The sequence below is a fragment of the Thalassophryne amazonica genome, chromosome 12 (assembly GCF_902500255.1).
Source record: "Thalassophryne amazonica chromosome 12, fThaAma1.1, whole genome shotgun sequence".
NCBI classification, from domain to species: Eukaryota; Metazoa; Chordata; class Actinopteri; order Batrachoidiformes; family Batrachoididae; genus Thalassophryne; species Thalassophryne amazonica.
Window position 1 is genome coordinate 52,786,309 of NC_047114.1, and position 16,325 is coordinate 52,802,633.

Below are 16,325 nucleotides of genomic sequence, written 5' to 3' on the forward strand. Positions count from 1 at the left end.
GACTGCATTTATATAGCACTTTTCCAGACTTTATGCTGCCTATTCACTGTAATTGGCAGTCGCCATGTTTCTTGGCTCAGTATTTGCATAAAATAGACTTCAGGTCTATTTTGGCCCCACCTTGCTGGCAGCAGTGGCTGTTGTCTCTTGCTACCACAAAAAACCCACTCTGATTAAAAATGAATGGCAAGCTTTGATTCTGTTGCTTGCTGTGGCTTGTAGTGAAATATGACTGTGGTTTAAGAGGTGCTCAGCTGGCACAGTGAGAATTTTAAAACATATTTCACATCATTTCAAGTACACACCAAGTCTGTTTCTGATGGAAGGCATGTGTGATATAACCTTCGTCCCGTGCAGTCTGGGTGCAGTTGCCACAAAAATAAACTAGTTCTTCCCATTCCTCATCGATGTGTTTTCCTCCTGTTTACAGAGACAGTTTACAGCGGCAAAATGAAGTTGACCACACAAAACAGCAAATATCTGTTTGCTGTTTTGTGGTATGTGGTCTATTAAACATTAGATCTCTCTCTTCTAAGTCCCTGTTAGTAAATGATATAATAATTGATCAACATATTGATTTATTCTGCCTTACACAAACCTGGTTACAGCAGGATGAATATGTTAGTTTAAATGAGTCAACACCCCCGAGTCACACTAACTGCCAGAACGCTCGTAGCACGGGCCGAGGAGGAGGATTAGCAGCAATCTTCCACTCCAACTTATTAATTAATCAAAAACCCAGACAGAGCTTTAATTCATTTGAAAGCTTGACTCTTAGTCTTGTCCATCCAAATTGGAAGTCCCAAAAACCAGTTTTATTTGTTATTATCTATCGTCCACCTGGTCGTTACTGTGAGTTTCTCTGTGAATTTTCAGACCTTTTGTCTGACTTAGTGCTTAGCTCAGATAAGATAATTATAGTGGCCGATTTTAACATCCACACAGATGCTGAGAATGACAGCCTCAACACCGCATTTAATCTATTCTTAGACTCAATTGGCTTTGCTCAAAATGTAAATGAGTCCACCCACCACTTTAATCATATCTTAGATCTTGTTCTGACTTATGGTATGGAAATTGAAGACTTAACAGTATTCCCTGAAAACCCCCTTCTGTCTGATCATTTCTTAATAACATTTACATTTACTCTGATGGACTACACAGCAGTGGGGAATAAGTTTCATTACAGTAGAAGTCTTTCAGAAAGCGCTGTAACTAGGTTTAAGGATATGATTCCTTCTTTATGTTCTCCAATGCCATATACCAACACAGTGCAGAGTAGCTACCTAAACTCTGTGAGTGAGATAGATTATCTCATCACTAGTTTTATATCCTCATTGAGGACAACTTTGCATGCTGTAGCTCCTCTGAAAAAGAGAGCCTTAAATCAGAAGTGCCTGACTCCGTGGTATAACTCACAAACTCACAGCTTAAAGCAGATAACCCGTAAGTTGGAGAGGAAATGGCATCTCACTAATTTAGAAGATCTTCACTTAGCCTGAAAAAAGAGTCTGTTGCTCTATAAAAAAGCCCTCTGTAAAGCTAGGACATCTTACTACTTATCACTAATTGAAGAAAATAGGAACAACCCCAGGTTTCTTTTCAGCACTGTAGCCAGGCTGACAAAGAGTCAGAGCTCTATTGAGCCGAGTATTCCTTTAACTTTAACTAGTAATGACTTCATGACTTTCTTTGCTAATAAAATTTTAACTATTAGAGAAAAAATTACTCATAACCATCCCAAAGACATATTGTTCTCTTTGGCTGCTTTCAGTGATAGACTTTAGATAGATAGTTTAGTTTCTCTCCGATTGTTCTGTCTGAGTTATTTTCATTAGTTACTTCCTCCAAACCATCAACATGTCTATTAGACCCCATTCCTACCAGGCTGCTCAAGGAAGCCCTACCATTAATTAATGCTTCGATCTTAAATATGATCAATCTATCTTTATTAGTTGGCTATGTACCACAGGCTTTTAAGGTGGCAGTAATTAAACCATTACTTAAAAAGCCATCACTTGACCCAGCTATCTTAGCTAATTATATGCCAATCTCCAACCTTCCTTTTCTCTCAAAAATTCTTGAAAGGGTAGTTGTAAAACAGCTAACTGATCATCTGCAGAGGAATGGTCTATTTGAAGAGTTTCAGTCAGGGTTTAGAATTCATCATAGTACAGAAACAGCATTAGTGAAGGTTACAAATGATCTTCTTATGGCCTCAGACAGTGGACTCATCTCTGTGCTTGTTCTGTTAGACCTCAGTGCTGCTTTTGATACTGTTGACAATAAAATTTTATTACAGAGATTAGAGCATGCCATAGGTATTAAAGGCACTGCGCTGCGGTGGTTTGAATCATATTTATCTAATAGATTACAATTTGTTCATGTAAATGGGGAATCTTCTTCACAGACTAAGGTTAATTATGGAGTTCCACAAGGTTCTGTGCTAGGACCAATTTTATTCACTTTATACATGCTTCCCTTAGGCAGTATTATTAGACAGCATTGCTTAAATTTTCATTGTTACGCAGATGATACCCAGCTTTATCTACCCATGAAGCCAGAGGACACACACCAATTAGCTAAACTGCAGGATTGTCTTACAGACATAAAGACATGGATGACCTCTAATTTCTTGCTTTTAAACTCAGATAAAACTGAAGTTATTGTACTTGGCCCCACAAATCTTAGAAACATGGTGTCTAACCAGATCCTTACTCTGAATGGCATTACCCTGACCTCTAGTAATACTGTGAGAAATCTTGGAGTCATTTTTGATCAGGATATGTCATTCAATGTGCATATTAAACAAATATGTAGGACTGCTTTTTTGATTTGCGCAATATCTCTAAAATTAGAAAGGTCTTGTCTCAGAGTGATGCTGAAAAACTAATCTATGCATTTATTTCCTCTAGGCTGGACTATTGTAATTCATTATTTTCAGGTTGTCCTAAAAGTTCCCTGAAAAGCCTTCAGTTAATTGCCTGCAGCTAGAGTACTGACAGGGACTAGAAGGAGAGAGCATATCTCACCCATATTGGCCTCTCTTCATTGGCTTCCTGTTCATTCTAGAATAGAATTTAAAATTCTTCTTCTTACTTATAAGGTTTTGAATAATCAGGTCCCATCTTATCTTAGGGACCTCGTAGTACCATATCACCCCAATAGAGCGCTTCGCTCTCAGACTGCAGGCTTACTTGTAGTTTCTAGGGTTTGTAAGAGTAGAATGGGAGGCAGAGCCTTCAGCTTTCAGGCTCCTCTCCTGTGGAACCAGCTCCCAATTCAGATCAGGGAGACAGACACCCTCTCTACTTTTAAGATTAGGCTTAAAACTTTCCTTTTTGCTAAAGCTTATAGTTAGGGCTGGATCGGGTGACCCTGAACCATCCCTTAGTTATGCTGCTATAGACGTAGACTGCTGGGGGGTTCCCATGATGCACTGTTTCTTTCTCTTTTTGCTCTGTATGCACCACTCTGCATTTAATCATTAGTGATCGATCTCTGCTCCCCTCCACAGCATGTCTTTTTCCTGGTTCTCTCCCTCAGCCCCAACCAGTCCCAGCAGAAGACTGCCCCTCCGTGAGCCTGGTTCTGCTGGAGGTTTCTTCCTGTTAAAAGGGAGTTTTTCCTTCCCACTGTAGCCAAGTGCTTGCTCACAGGGGGTCGTTTTGACTGTTGGGGTTTTACATAATTATTTTATGGCCTTGCCTTACAATATAAAGCGCCTTGGGGCAACTGTTTGTTGTGATTTGGCGCTATATAAATAAAATTGATTTGATGTGATTTGATCTTGTGCTCATACTGTCTGCAATAAAAAAGAAGTCGAAATAATGTAAGAGTCACTGCGTTTTGTTTTTTTTTATTTGCATGTTCCATATTGTTTAAATGTTTTATGATTTGGGGTTGCAGAATACAACCAGTTATGGCTGAAACAGCTCCATAATGTAATTGTTCAAGGCAAAATAAAAACAAACACTAAACTGTGCAGGCAGACATTCCATTACACGTCTGGTAGCATGGAGATCTCTAAAGAGGGAAATGTGCATTTTTACCTCACTACATATTAAGAAATATTTTAAATGAATGATTACACAGATAACAGCTTACCTCACACTCCTGGCAGTCTGCCACTCTGTCATTACAAGTCGATTACCAATAAGGGATTTGTTCCTGTTGTAAGCAGAAGACATTGTAACCGTGTAGCTTGAAAGTCTTTAATTGTTAGACTGGATATTTAGAGACAATCAGCATGCATGCTTGTGCATATATAGACCCTTTGCTGACTGCCACCTTTAAATATCCATCTATTTTCTGAACCTGTTTGGGTGGGGATGGGGGACTGGAGTCTATCCCAGCAGCCATTGGGCAAGCAGCCTTGAAATATGAATTTAAAAATTTGAAAAGGATCCACATTTGCAAACCATCCAGCAGATGCCAGTGTTCATCATGTTTGCCTCTTACAGGGACTCCAGAACAATGTTTGAAACAGGTTTTGATACATTCCCGACTAGTGTTTGGAGTTAGCGTCACTAATTTACAGTGCTGAGAAGAAGCCATTCTTTCATTTTGGTTGTATTTTCCCTTTCTGTTGTATGTATATTTAAGTATTTGCTTACGCAGTGGGTATTGTATTTTTCCCAGTGGTTGTCGGTTTAAAATGACAGGGATATGCTGGTGGTTAGAGTGCACCAACAGGTGCACAACAAAGGGCAATGTCCTTCTTGCCTAAATTACTCCTAGTGTGCAGGTGAGCACCTTGCATACTTACATGACTGTGTGCGTATGTGTGAATGGGTAAACGTGAAGCAGCAAATTGTAAAGTGCTTTGAGCATCTGTACTGAAAGGAATTGTGCTATAGAAATGTAGCTCATATTAATGTAAATTACCCAAATATAGTTGTAATCTGAGTCACAGCTGTTTGTAATTCTCCATAACCCATGCAGCCTAAGCAGCATAGCCATCCAGCAGGTGGTAGACACATCTATGGGATATTAGAGGCAAAACAAAGTTGTTTTTGAGACTTATTGCCTCAAAAATCAGCACAAACTAATTACATCATCCATATGTGGCCTTTTAAATTTGCTGAGTTACATAATGGTGACATTTATTGTTTTTGAATTACTATCCACACAACAGGTTGGGATGGACTAATCCACTCAGACTCGTGTGCACTTTGGTTGTCCAGGCCCGCTGTTACCAATGCCATGTGAAGGCATCACTCCATTGTGACAGGATCCATCCTTGTTACTGTCAGTCTCAGCTCCGTCGAAAGGGTCAGGTGGTATATAAGAAAAAGGTCACATACATCGTTAGATGATAAAAAAAAAAAAAAAAACTGCCAATCTCTTTCAAGTGCAACACAGATGTCGTGCCTGTCAGTGTTTCCCCAATGAAAAGTCAGTGTAAGATCGACCAAGAGACAGAGTGAAGATGAGCTGGAGGGGAGGATCACTAGAGAGAGAGAAAGAGACTTGGATGAGGTCATGGTCTGAGCAAATATCCCAATCTTTGCTCTGCACTCCCATCACATTCAGCCATTCAGGAACAGAAGAGGATGAACAGACAGATGGATGTAATCCCTCATGTGTGTAGTTGGATGGACAGACCATCCTTAACCTGTCTACCTGCAAAGACATATGATTGATGCATGGATTAACTTTTTTCTATATTCAGATGGATGGATGGATGAACTTTAAACTGTCTGAATCCAAATAAATAGAAGATGGAAGGATGAATTTTATTCTCTCTGTATTCCTGTGAATGGATGTATGTATGTATGGATTAACTTTATACTGTCTGTATCCAGACAGGTGGATGGATGACCAAAGGATGAATTTTATTCTCTCTGTATTCATATGGATGGATGGATGAATGTTTTTAGCTGTTTGTTTCCAGATGGATGGATGAATGAACATTAAAACCTGTCTGTATTCAGAAGGAAGGAAGGAAGGATGGGTGGATGGATGAACTTGTTTATCTGTTTGTTTACAGATGGATGGCTGGGAAAAGATTGACCTGTCTACATTCAGTATGGATGGATGAACTTTAACCTGTCTGCATTCAGATGGATGGATGGATGAACTTATTTATCTGTTTGTTCTCAGATGGATGGATGAACATTAACCTGTCTGTATTCAACAGAATGGATGGCTGGCCGAGTATCTGGTTGGCTGGATGTGTGGATGGATGCACAACTGAGGATTTCCGATCAAAGGATGGATATAGGACACTCCTCCTCCTCCTCTTCCTCTGGTGATGGCAGAACGGACAGAAGCTCCCCAACAGGGGGGAAACACACAGACTTGAGAGAGAAAAAGAAAGTGGAGTGGTGGGGGGTTGGGGGTGGAGGAGTGAATGGAGGAGGATATTATATATTACTACTACTGCACGCACCGGTGCAGAGGAGCAGCAAGTCACTCTGAGGCGCACACGGGCGCAAAGCAAACCAAGAGGAGCTGACGCGCACAACCCTGTTCGGGGGGTTTAATGGACAAGCTTTCTTTTCGTCTCAGAAATTGTAGGAAAGTTTTTGCTGCGGGACATTTCAGTGCACTGCGCTTCTTTAAGCCCGCGGAGTGATTTTGTTGCGTTCATTTCTGTCAGTCCGATCCACCTTGCAGTCATGTTTTGGAGCAGGACGCAGTGCCGCAGTGGTCAGGTAAAAAGAGAGTGAAGAGGTTTGGAAAAGAGACTCATCTCGATTGATTAATTCAAATTAAGCCTTTAAAAAAAGGTAACAAAATTTCCCCATTTACCACACTTTCTCCGGTGATCGCATTTCATTTATTTTGAATTTAGTCTGATAAAGACTTTCAGAGTTGTTACCTCAAAAACGCAATGATACACGTCGACATTTTTTTTTTTCGATCTAAAGCTATTTTGCAGACATTAATAGTGATGGAGAAAGAAGCAAAGCTTTGCCTCTGAAAGTTGCGCGCAAAGTGCGACAAGTTCGGCGCAGGAACATTGGCTGAAAACTAATTTAAGATAAATCCTTAAATTTAATACCAAAATCCGGTGAACCTCAGCAGCCTACAACTTCCAAAGTATCCCTTCATCTCGTTTGGAATGCACTGATATTTTTTTAAACCGTAGTATGTTGTTATTATTAATATTATTGTTATTATTATTCGGCGGGCAACCTCACACAACCAGATTTACTGCTCGGGAAATGTGCACAAAGAAATCCAGATACCACAATCTGTTGTGAGGTTCTGATCTGGAAACTAGGCGTTTTAAGAGGTAAATATATATTTAAACTTCAAGAAAATAAACAGTAGTTTACAAACAAAATCAGAATATTTTAAAAAATGTTGTTGATTAGACTACTGGCTGTCTTCCTCGTCATCATCACTAACTCGTGGCTGTTAAACCCGGTTGGCACCGATGCGTTAAGCCGGCACAAGCGTGCCATGGGCCGGCGCGCAGACCGCGAGCTCTCCAGGGCAGCAGGTGAACCCTGCTCCGTTTCTGGCTTGTGGAGGTCCCGGCGACAGCCCCGCTCCCTCTCTCCGTCCCAACACCGCCCTCCAGTGGCTCGCTCCATTGTGCACACAAGTCGGATAGACCCGTACAGCGCTCCTGAGTTGTGCGCGGGAGGCTGCGTTAGATTTGACAGCGGGGCGCACCGGCTGGCTCCACGGAGGGAGGAGAAGAAGGACGAGAAGGAGGGAGGCTGGAGCGACCCTGAAGATGTAGCCTGGGAGGAAGCGGAGGATGGATATGACGACGTAAAGGTGAAAATTCGCTCTGTAAATGACGCCAAAAAGAGCTCCTCAGTGCGCCGCGCGCGTTCTACCTCCAGGATTGCGCGCAGCCACGGCGCGACGCCTCGCCGCGAGGAGGACAACAACTCCAGCTGGGAAGAAGTTTTCTCCTCCGCTTCCAAGGGGTTCCACGTCCTACACAGACTTCAGAAAGAAGGAGACCAGAAATCCCCGGCGGGGACACTGGAGGACGGGACTGAGGACTACTCCGGGGAGCTGAGGGACTCGGACCCGCCCTCCTCCACCCGGGCCGTCGGCAGCTCCTATGCCTGGGGGAGCCCTGTTCCCAAAGTGCCTCCTTCTTGGATGAGCGCTCTGTACTTCAGCGGGCGGAGGGAGCAGCTGAAGCTGAAGCCCACTGCAGGAGTGGAGGTGCCAAAGGAGGAGTTCAGCCTGGAGCTGTGGGTGAAGCCTGAAGGAGGTCAGAGCAGCCCGGCGATTATAGCAGGTGGGTGGTAACTGTCAAGTGTGGTCCAAGCACTGAAGAAATTCAGTGCTATATTATGGAATCACCGGCCTCGGAGGATGTTCATTCTGTTGTTTAATTTTGTAGAAAAAAAGCAGATCACAGACATGACACAAAACTAAAGTCATTTCAAATGGCAACTTTCTGGCTTTAAGAAACACTATAAGAAATCAAGAAAAAAAGATTGTGGCAGTCAGTAACGGTTACTTTTTTAGACCAAGCAGAGGAAAAAAATATGGACTCACTCAATTCTGAGGAATAAATTATGGAATCACCCTGTAAATTTCCATCCCCAAAACTAACACCTGCATCAAATCACATCTGCTCGTTGACATTAACCCTATGTCATGAAATTGACCCTATGTGTCTTTTTGCAAGGAATGTTTTCACAGTTTTTGCTCTATGGCAAGATGCATTATCTTCTTGAAAAATGATTTCATCATCCTTAAACATCAGAAAAGTGTCCAAAATATCAATGTAAACTTGTGCATTTATTGATGATGTAATGACAGCCATCTCCCCAGTGCCTTTACCTGACATGCAGCCCCATACCATCAATGACTGTGGAAATTTACATGTTGTCTTCAGACAGTCATCTTTATAAATCTCATTGGAACGGCACCAAACAAAAGTTCCAGCATCATCACCTTGCCCAATGCAGATTTGAGATTCATCACTGAATATGACTTTCATCCAGTCATCCACAGTCCACAATTGCTTTTCTTTAGCCCATTGTAACCTTGTTTTTTTCTGTTTAGGTGTTAATGATGGCTTTCATTTAGCTTTCTGTATGTAAATCCCATTTCCTTTAGGTGGTTTCTTACAGTTCGGTCACAGACGTTGACTCCAGTTTCCTCCCATTCGTTCCTCATTTGTTTTGTTGTGCATTTTCGATTTTTGAGACATATTGCTTTAAGTTTTCTGTCTTGACGCTTTGATGTCTTCCTTGGTCTACCAGTATGTTTGCCTTTAACAACCTTCCCATGTTGTTTGTATTTGGTCCAGAGTTTAGACACAGCTGACTGTGAACAACCAACATCTTTTGCAACATTGCGTGATGATTTACCCTCTTTTAAGAGTTTGATAATCCTCTTCTTTGTTTCAACTGACATCTCTCATGTTGGAGCCATGATTCATGTCAGTCCACTTGGTGCAACAGCTCTCCAAGGTGTGATCACTCCTTTTTAGATGCAGACTAACAAGCAGATGTGATGTGATGCAGGTGTTAGTTTTGGGGATGAAAATTTACAGGGTGATTCCATAATTTATTCCTCAGAATTGAGTGAGTCCATGTTTTTTTCCTCTGCTTGGTCTAAAAAAGTAACCGTTACTGACTGCCACAATCTTTTTTTCTTGATTTCTTAAAGCCAGAAAGTTGCCATTTGAAATGACTTTAGTTTTGTGTCATGTCTGTGATCTGCTTTTTTTCTACAAAATTAAACAACTGAATGTGTTATGTGTCGGACGCAGCCCGGAGAACCGACCAGCGTTTGAAGGACCCAGTATAAAATAAGCAGAGCACGGTACAAAGGATAATAGAGTTTAATAAACATAACAGTGATGTGAAAAATATAAAAGTGCGTGGTCTGGCGTGGTGGATTGCGGTGCGCTCCCAGCAGCGCTAACGGTCCGGAGCCAGAACCAGTTCAGACCCAAGGACCCCGCCGACACCCCCCAGGTGGCCGCGACAAACCGAGTCTGTGAAAGAAGAAATCATTATGTGAGTCCACACTCAACACACAGAGAGACCACTCAAAGGTGTACAAACAGCAAACACTTCCTGGCTTAATTGCAAATCAGCTTCCCACCCTGCAGGCATAGAACACCCTGTTCACAAAACTCCACTGCAGTGGAAGCTGATTTAAACGACCAACATACAGCTCAATATAATAAGGTGTGAGGGACACCACATTTACTGACTGTATAAATGTTAGTCACAAAATCTAACGTACCTCAGGAAGTGTGCTGACGAGCGTCAGACCTCACCCCCTCCTCTTTCACAGACCATGCATCAAACCTGGACGTTCTCTGCATCCACTGATGATGAGATGGCTCTTGAGACGACGATCTCACCCGTCTGGTCACAAGGTCAAGTCTCTGGCAAATACACACTGTGTACTCCAGTCTTAAATGCCACCATGTTCCAATCCATGTAGATGCACCACAGCTGTGAGTCCTGATGAGCCGCAGGTGATCAGCCTCAGGTGATCAGGGTGAGGTCCTGATAAACTCAGCTACACAGCCACTCAGTCCCAAATGCAAGCCACCTGGAAGGAAAAACAAAAGACAGGACAGAAAACAGAAACAAAAGGCAGCCAGGCCCCCCCAGCCACACAACAGAATGAACATCCTCCGAGGCCGGTGATTCCATAATTTTTGCCAGGGGTTGTGTGTGTGTATATATATATATATATATATATATATATATATATATATATATATATATATATATATATATATATATATATGTGTGTGTGTGTGTGTGTATGGATATTGTATTTTTAGCAAAGGCCAGTGTGGCATCTGCAGCAAACACCTACTTTTTTACACATCCAATTTAAGAAAATGGAACCAGCAGAGGTGTTTGGAATATTTGCCTTATAAAAGAGCTGAAGGATTCGCTGATTTGGAAAACAGCTGATGATTTATTTAGTGTCAATGGAAGTAATTAAACCAGAGGAGGAGTCAGTACACTGAAAAGAGACAATAGTTGAACAAATTAATTTAATTGTTTCAATTGGTAACATCTGAATGAATTAAGTTATTTGGAATTAGAACTTAATCCATTCAGACATTAATTGAAACAAATTATTAAGTTGGTTCTTTTTTCCAGTGTAGCGTGCAAACATATTCTCATGACACATTGCATTGTGGTTAAAAGTGTATGGCCTTTGGATTTTTAAGTCATGAAACAATTTTCTTTGGCACCACTGTAACTTTATTTATTAGCCTTTAAATAGGAGATTCATAGTATGACATTTCCAGTATGACCAAAATAGGCATTGTTTGGAAAAAAACAAACAAACAAAAAAAAACAAATAGTTCACCTGAAATTCAAATGAACAGACAGTCTTAAACTACTTATGGCAGCCCAGACAGTCTATGAGAGTGACCATAGCAACATCATAAATCATCTAGGGGCTTCCCCACTTGTGCAAAGGATGCTGGGAAGCAGATGCCGATAGCCAATCAGAGCAGAGAGCCATGGTGATGTCAGCTGGTCTGAATAAACTAATTCAACATGGTGGAAAATGCTCCGAAACAGTTTATTTCTGTATAACTCTAACATGTTTATCATGTATTTTGTAAAAGTTAGTGAGAAATAAATATTGAAATATAAAAATGCGGCTTTTGAAAGCAGATAACACATCTGAAGAGATTTACAAGACATCTTACAGATATTAGCGTGCACGCCCGTGTATGTGCATCAGGTGAGGTCAAGGGATCTTCCAGTAATTACAAAACCTCATGCATGTGCACCCGCACTTCCTCCTGCAGATGGCGTTAAAAGGAAAATAAAATGAACCTGTACATATCATACCTGGAGAGATCTGGAAATGGATGTGCACCGATGCTCCCATCCCCATTTGTCCTTAATGAGTTGAGGGCTATGGGGTCCCACATGCACCCCACCTCCCCCACGGCAGTCTGACCCATGAGTTTTTGGAAGCCTTGGTATGTCTACAATTCAAGCCTGACTGGTAACGTGTATAAACTGGGATGCACTACCTACTTTTAACATATTTTCTAAGAGACCCATGTGCATGTGAAAAAAGAATGTGCAACACCTGCAAATTCACATTTGTTCATATCTTCCCTTTCAGATGGCCTAGAAACACAATCTTGGTGTCTGAATCAACATTTTTGGTCAAAAAATTCATTTCTGACATTATTGAGAACCTAAATATGGCCATTTGCATCTTATTTGAGATTTAAAAAAGGGATTAAAATCAAAATTCTTGCATCATCTTAACTTGGGACCTTTTTCATCACTATTAGAGGAGGTGATGGTCTAGTGGTTAAGCGTTGGCTTGAGACCAGAGGATCCTCAGTTCAAATCCCAGCCTGACCGGAAAATCACTAAGGGCCCTTGGGCAAGGTCCTTAATCCCCTAGTTGCTCCCAGTGTGTAGTGGGCGCCTTGCATGGCAGCAGCCTCACATCGGTGTAAATGTGAGGCATTGATGTGTAAAGCGCTTTGAGCATCTGATGCAGATGGAAAAGCGCGACATAAGCGCAGTCCATTTTATTTATATCCGATGGTGTTGCATGCCATTACGGGATGTGACACTGTGTCTGCTCTGTATCACCAAGAGAAGCACAAGGCATTCAATCTGGTGCATAATATGAAGGAGTATGAACTACTCAACACATTCACCAGCGAGGAGAGCACTCATCAGCAAATTCAAAAGCAGGTGAAAGCTTCCTCTTGAAGCTCTATGATGCATCTATTTGTGCGTCACTGGACGTGTTCCGCTACATTGCCGACAAGAAGGCAATCAGTAGAATGTTACTTTCCTCATCCTTTCAGTTGGCAACTTTGCCTCCAACAAGTGCTGGATCCAAGCAACATTCATTCAGAACATATCTCATTGTTCAGGACTGGATGGGGAGGCCCTTGCCACCAACAGCTTGGGGATGGACACTGGAGGACATCCTGACTACAGTTGATGCTGACCGTCCCAATGCTCCAGACACTCTGCTCAACATCATCTCTGGTGGCTGCAGAACAGATGGCCGCGGAGTGTCATGTGGCTGCAGGTAGATGGGGGTGCACTGCTCTGCCCTGTCTACAAAGTGCAGTAGTCAGACCTGCAACAATGCAGCACTAACGTAAACCTTGCTGGATGCTGAGAAACTGAAGAATCAACTCCTGTTTCTCCAGAAACTGATGATGATGATGCTGATGACGGAGGGTCACATTTGGAATTTATTCATTGATTGACTAATTTCCTGGTCAAACCACTAGCAATGCAGCTCTATCAAATTCTTTCCTTTAAGTTATGAGAGAAATGGAAGATTGTTTCACAAATTTTAACATTTGTAATTGTTTTTGTTAAATACAATCCATGAATATTCTAACTTTACTCTTAAGGCTTAAAGTATTACCACAGATATGGTGAAAACTGTTCATGTTGGGTGGTGTCAAGTTGGAAACTATGTACCCATTGTTCTCATAGCCTATGTATAACTGCATATGGACTTCAATTAATCTTTAAAATATTGTTAAAACTGAATACCCTGCCCCCCACCCACCAAAAAAAAAACATATGTTTAGACTCATTATTTGCTTTTATGATGTTTTAAGCCTGAAATATAAAATGTGAAATGGGCGGCCATGTTGGACTACATTTTGAATTTCTCAAAAGCCCCAAAGAGGCTTTTGGGGACTTTTAGTATGTTATTCTTAACAGTTTTCTAATAATTTCCTGAAATTTTCAGCTTGTTAGGAATTTGTTCCTGGTCTATACCTATTACTCCTGGGATATTAGCCAGAGAGCACAGACCATGCATATGAGGGGTTGTATGACTTCAGAGTCTTTAAAGCTGATGGCTGTGTTGTAAAAGTCAAGTCAGGGTTGACTAACTGCTGATGACATCATGAATGAGAAAAACTAAGCTTACAGTTTTCACAAGATAACGCAAGACACCCAACCAGTTTTATGTAGCTTGTAGGTTTACAAACTGTCTTTTTCCAATTTGACTATCAGTTCTTCATAATGTCTGTAGTCCAGTCAGATAGAAATCCAGTTATTCAAGTTATTCATCACGGTTATACAGTAGTTTATGTTAGCTGGTTTTAGTGTGTTTGTGACACCAAATGCTGGGAGTTGCCACTATACACATGCGTGCAGTAACAGGAAGTGGAAGGTGCTGACAGGAGGCCTTGGAAGAGGTGTCACAAATCAGTATTGTGTTCAGGCAGGCAGAGCATTTGTGATTCTGACGAGACACAGCATTACAAATGTATATGAATGAACTGTCTGTCTGAACACAGCCTTGGGAAAGTTTCCCTGGTATTACAGCTACCAGCGTGACATAATTACAGGCGGACATAATTACATGATCAGCGACATAAGTTTAAAGCATCATTGTTAAGGATGTCCCCTTCTGATCAAATGCAATCAGAATCTCATTGATCAAGGCATGTTTTGATTATCCAGCATTGATAAATTAAACCAGAGTCACTAAATAAGTGCACTGTACGTAGAATGCAAAGCACAATTCCACAAATTTGTACCTTGGAAAAAGTTTTCAAGGTCAAAGTCCTGTTAGAAGTGGCTTTTCAGTAGTATTAGTATTTAGTAGTAGTAGTAGTAGTAGTAGTATTTAGTTCATGCACTTGAATCAAAGTTTTATGTGGTGTTGTTTTTCGGTTTCTGAATTCTTTTTCAGATAATTTTCACAGAACATTGATCATCTGCTATGTCAAAACTGATAACTGGAAGGTAGACAAACAGGCATAAACCTTCATTCAGTATTGGTGGTGGAGGTAAATCCATAACAGAAAAAAATGAGTGATCGAGGCACTTTTGATTAAGAAATAATGCAAAATGTACACCAAATGGGCTTTTCAATATTAACGCTGTTAGTATACAACATTAATCTGACTAGAGGTTTACTCACTGTGTCTACTGTAACAGTGGTGTCTGATCCATTAGGATGTTTGTGCTCCACAAGTTGGAATGTTTGTGGAGTATTTTATGAGAAACACCTGGAATAATCTGGCTTGTTGTGCATTTCATACTTTAAACTCACATATCACTCCAGAAGAAAGCTTTAATCACTAAAATCTTTTTGTGAGCAAGCAGGAGAAATTTCTGGGATTGTTCCAACAGTCCAACAGAATTAAGCTAAAGCATTTTGAAGCGCATAATGCACCCCAACCACTTACTTATGGTGTCATGATGTTTCATAATTTAGACATCAAACGCACATATGGACATAATTTTAACATGATCTAAGAAACTTCAACATGTTCACCACAGCAGGAGCATAAAGCATTTCAATCTGTAGAATAAGGACACATTTATTTGTCAGTACATTTTCCCCAGAATGAATTGCATTGGCTCAACTTCAAGTGGTGGCCAGTGTTCATCTTTCAACATGTGCGCATTGGTATGCTAATCGTGTGAATGATGTAGTGGGTACTGACTTTCTGATTGCCTGGGAAATTTATATAATGCCAGAAGTATCCTATGAATAAGGCAAATCGGTGTGCTGCAATGCATTATGGGAATTTGGGGTTTTAAGTGTTATTATTGTGGTTCATGTTTGTTTAACAGTGTTGTTGATTTGTTGTGTTTTGTAGTTCAACTGGTTTAATCAGTTTGGTTGTGTGTCATGTTGTTGTTACCATAAGTGTAAAGTGTAGTGTTTTTGATGACTTCTGCCATTGTCTCTGTGTTGTGTGTAAAAATAAAAGCACCTCCTTGTGGCAGAGTGCAGAAATACAAAAGTTCTGGCTTCATCTTTGTTCTTGCATGCATCTTGCTATTATTATTTAATAGGCTTTGCTATGCAGTTCAATTAAAATGAGGTTATATTTAATTTATATTAAAGGATAAGCAGGTTTAACTAGTGTTAATCTAACAATAGTGAAAGTTCATTTTATTTTTTCCCTCATTTGTGGGCCCCCTGATGGACAGCACCGTTAGCAATTGCCTATACTGCCTATAGGCTGGGCTGGCCCCGACCATGAGTGAGAAGGATCATGCGTTTGATATTTTCTACCCACCGTCTCTGTTTGGGGGTGTGTAGAAACAAAAGCATGTGTCTGTAATTTCAACTGCAGACAAACTGGGAAGAACTGACATTTGATGTTTATGTATTTTGGGTCAAGGATGAACACCACTAAAATGTAACATTGAAAAGAGTAATATTTTTAGAGAAACTACAGATATTAGCTAGAAACACTGAACAATGGATGTTGATATTGACATTCTGGACTCACATGCCAATCCAGCAGGGCCAGTAAATCAACTATATTTTAAAAGTGTGCTTATGTGTGAATGTGATTTTATTTGCTAAGTTCAATATAAGTACATAATATAATAGTAAATACATTAAAAATACATGGATCACACAAGAAA

At 40.8% G+C, this 16,325-nt stretch overlaps 1 protein-coding gene across 1 annotated transcript in view; it reads left to right on the top strand.

The window, feature by feature from the left end:
* The first annotated feature begins 6,994 nt into the window (after positions 1-6,994).
* The window catches only part of pappa2 (pappalysin 2), a 236,315-nt gene continuing 226,984 nt past the window's right edge, over positions 6,995-16,325 (top strand). The window contains exon 1 of the mRNA XM_034182745.1: positions 6,995-8,215. Coding sequence (XP_034038636.1) covers positions 7,312-8,215 — 904 coding nt within the window. The 5' untranslated portion in view covers positions 6,995-7,311. The remainder of the gene's footprint in view (positions 8,216-16,325) is intronic.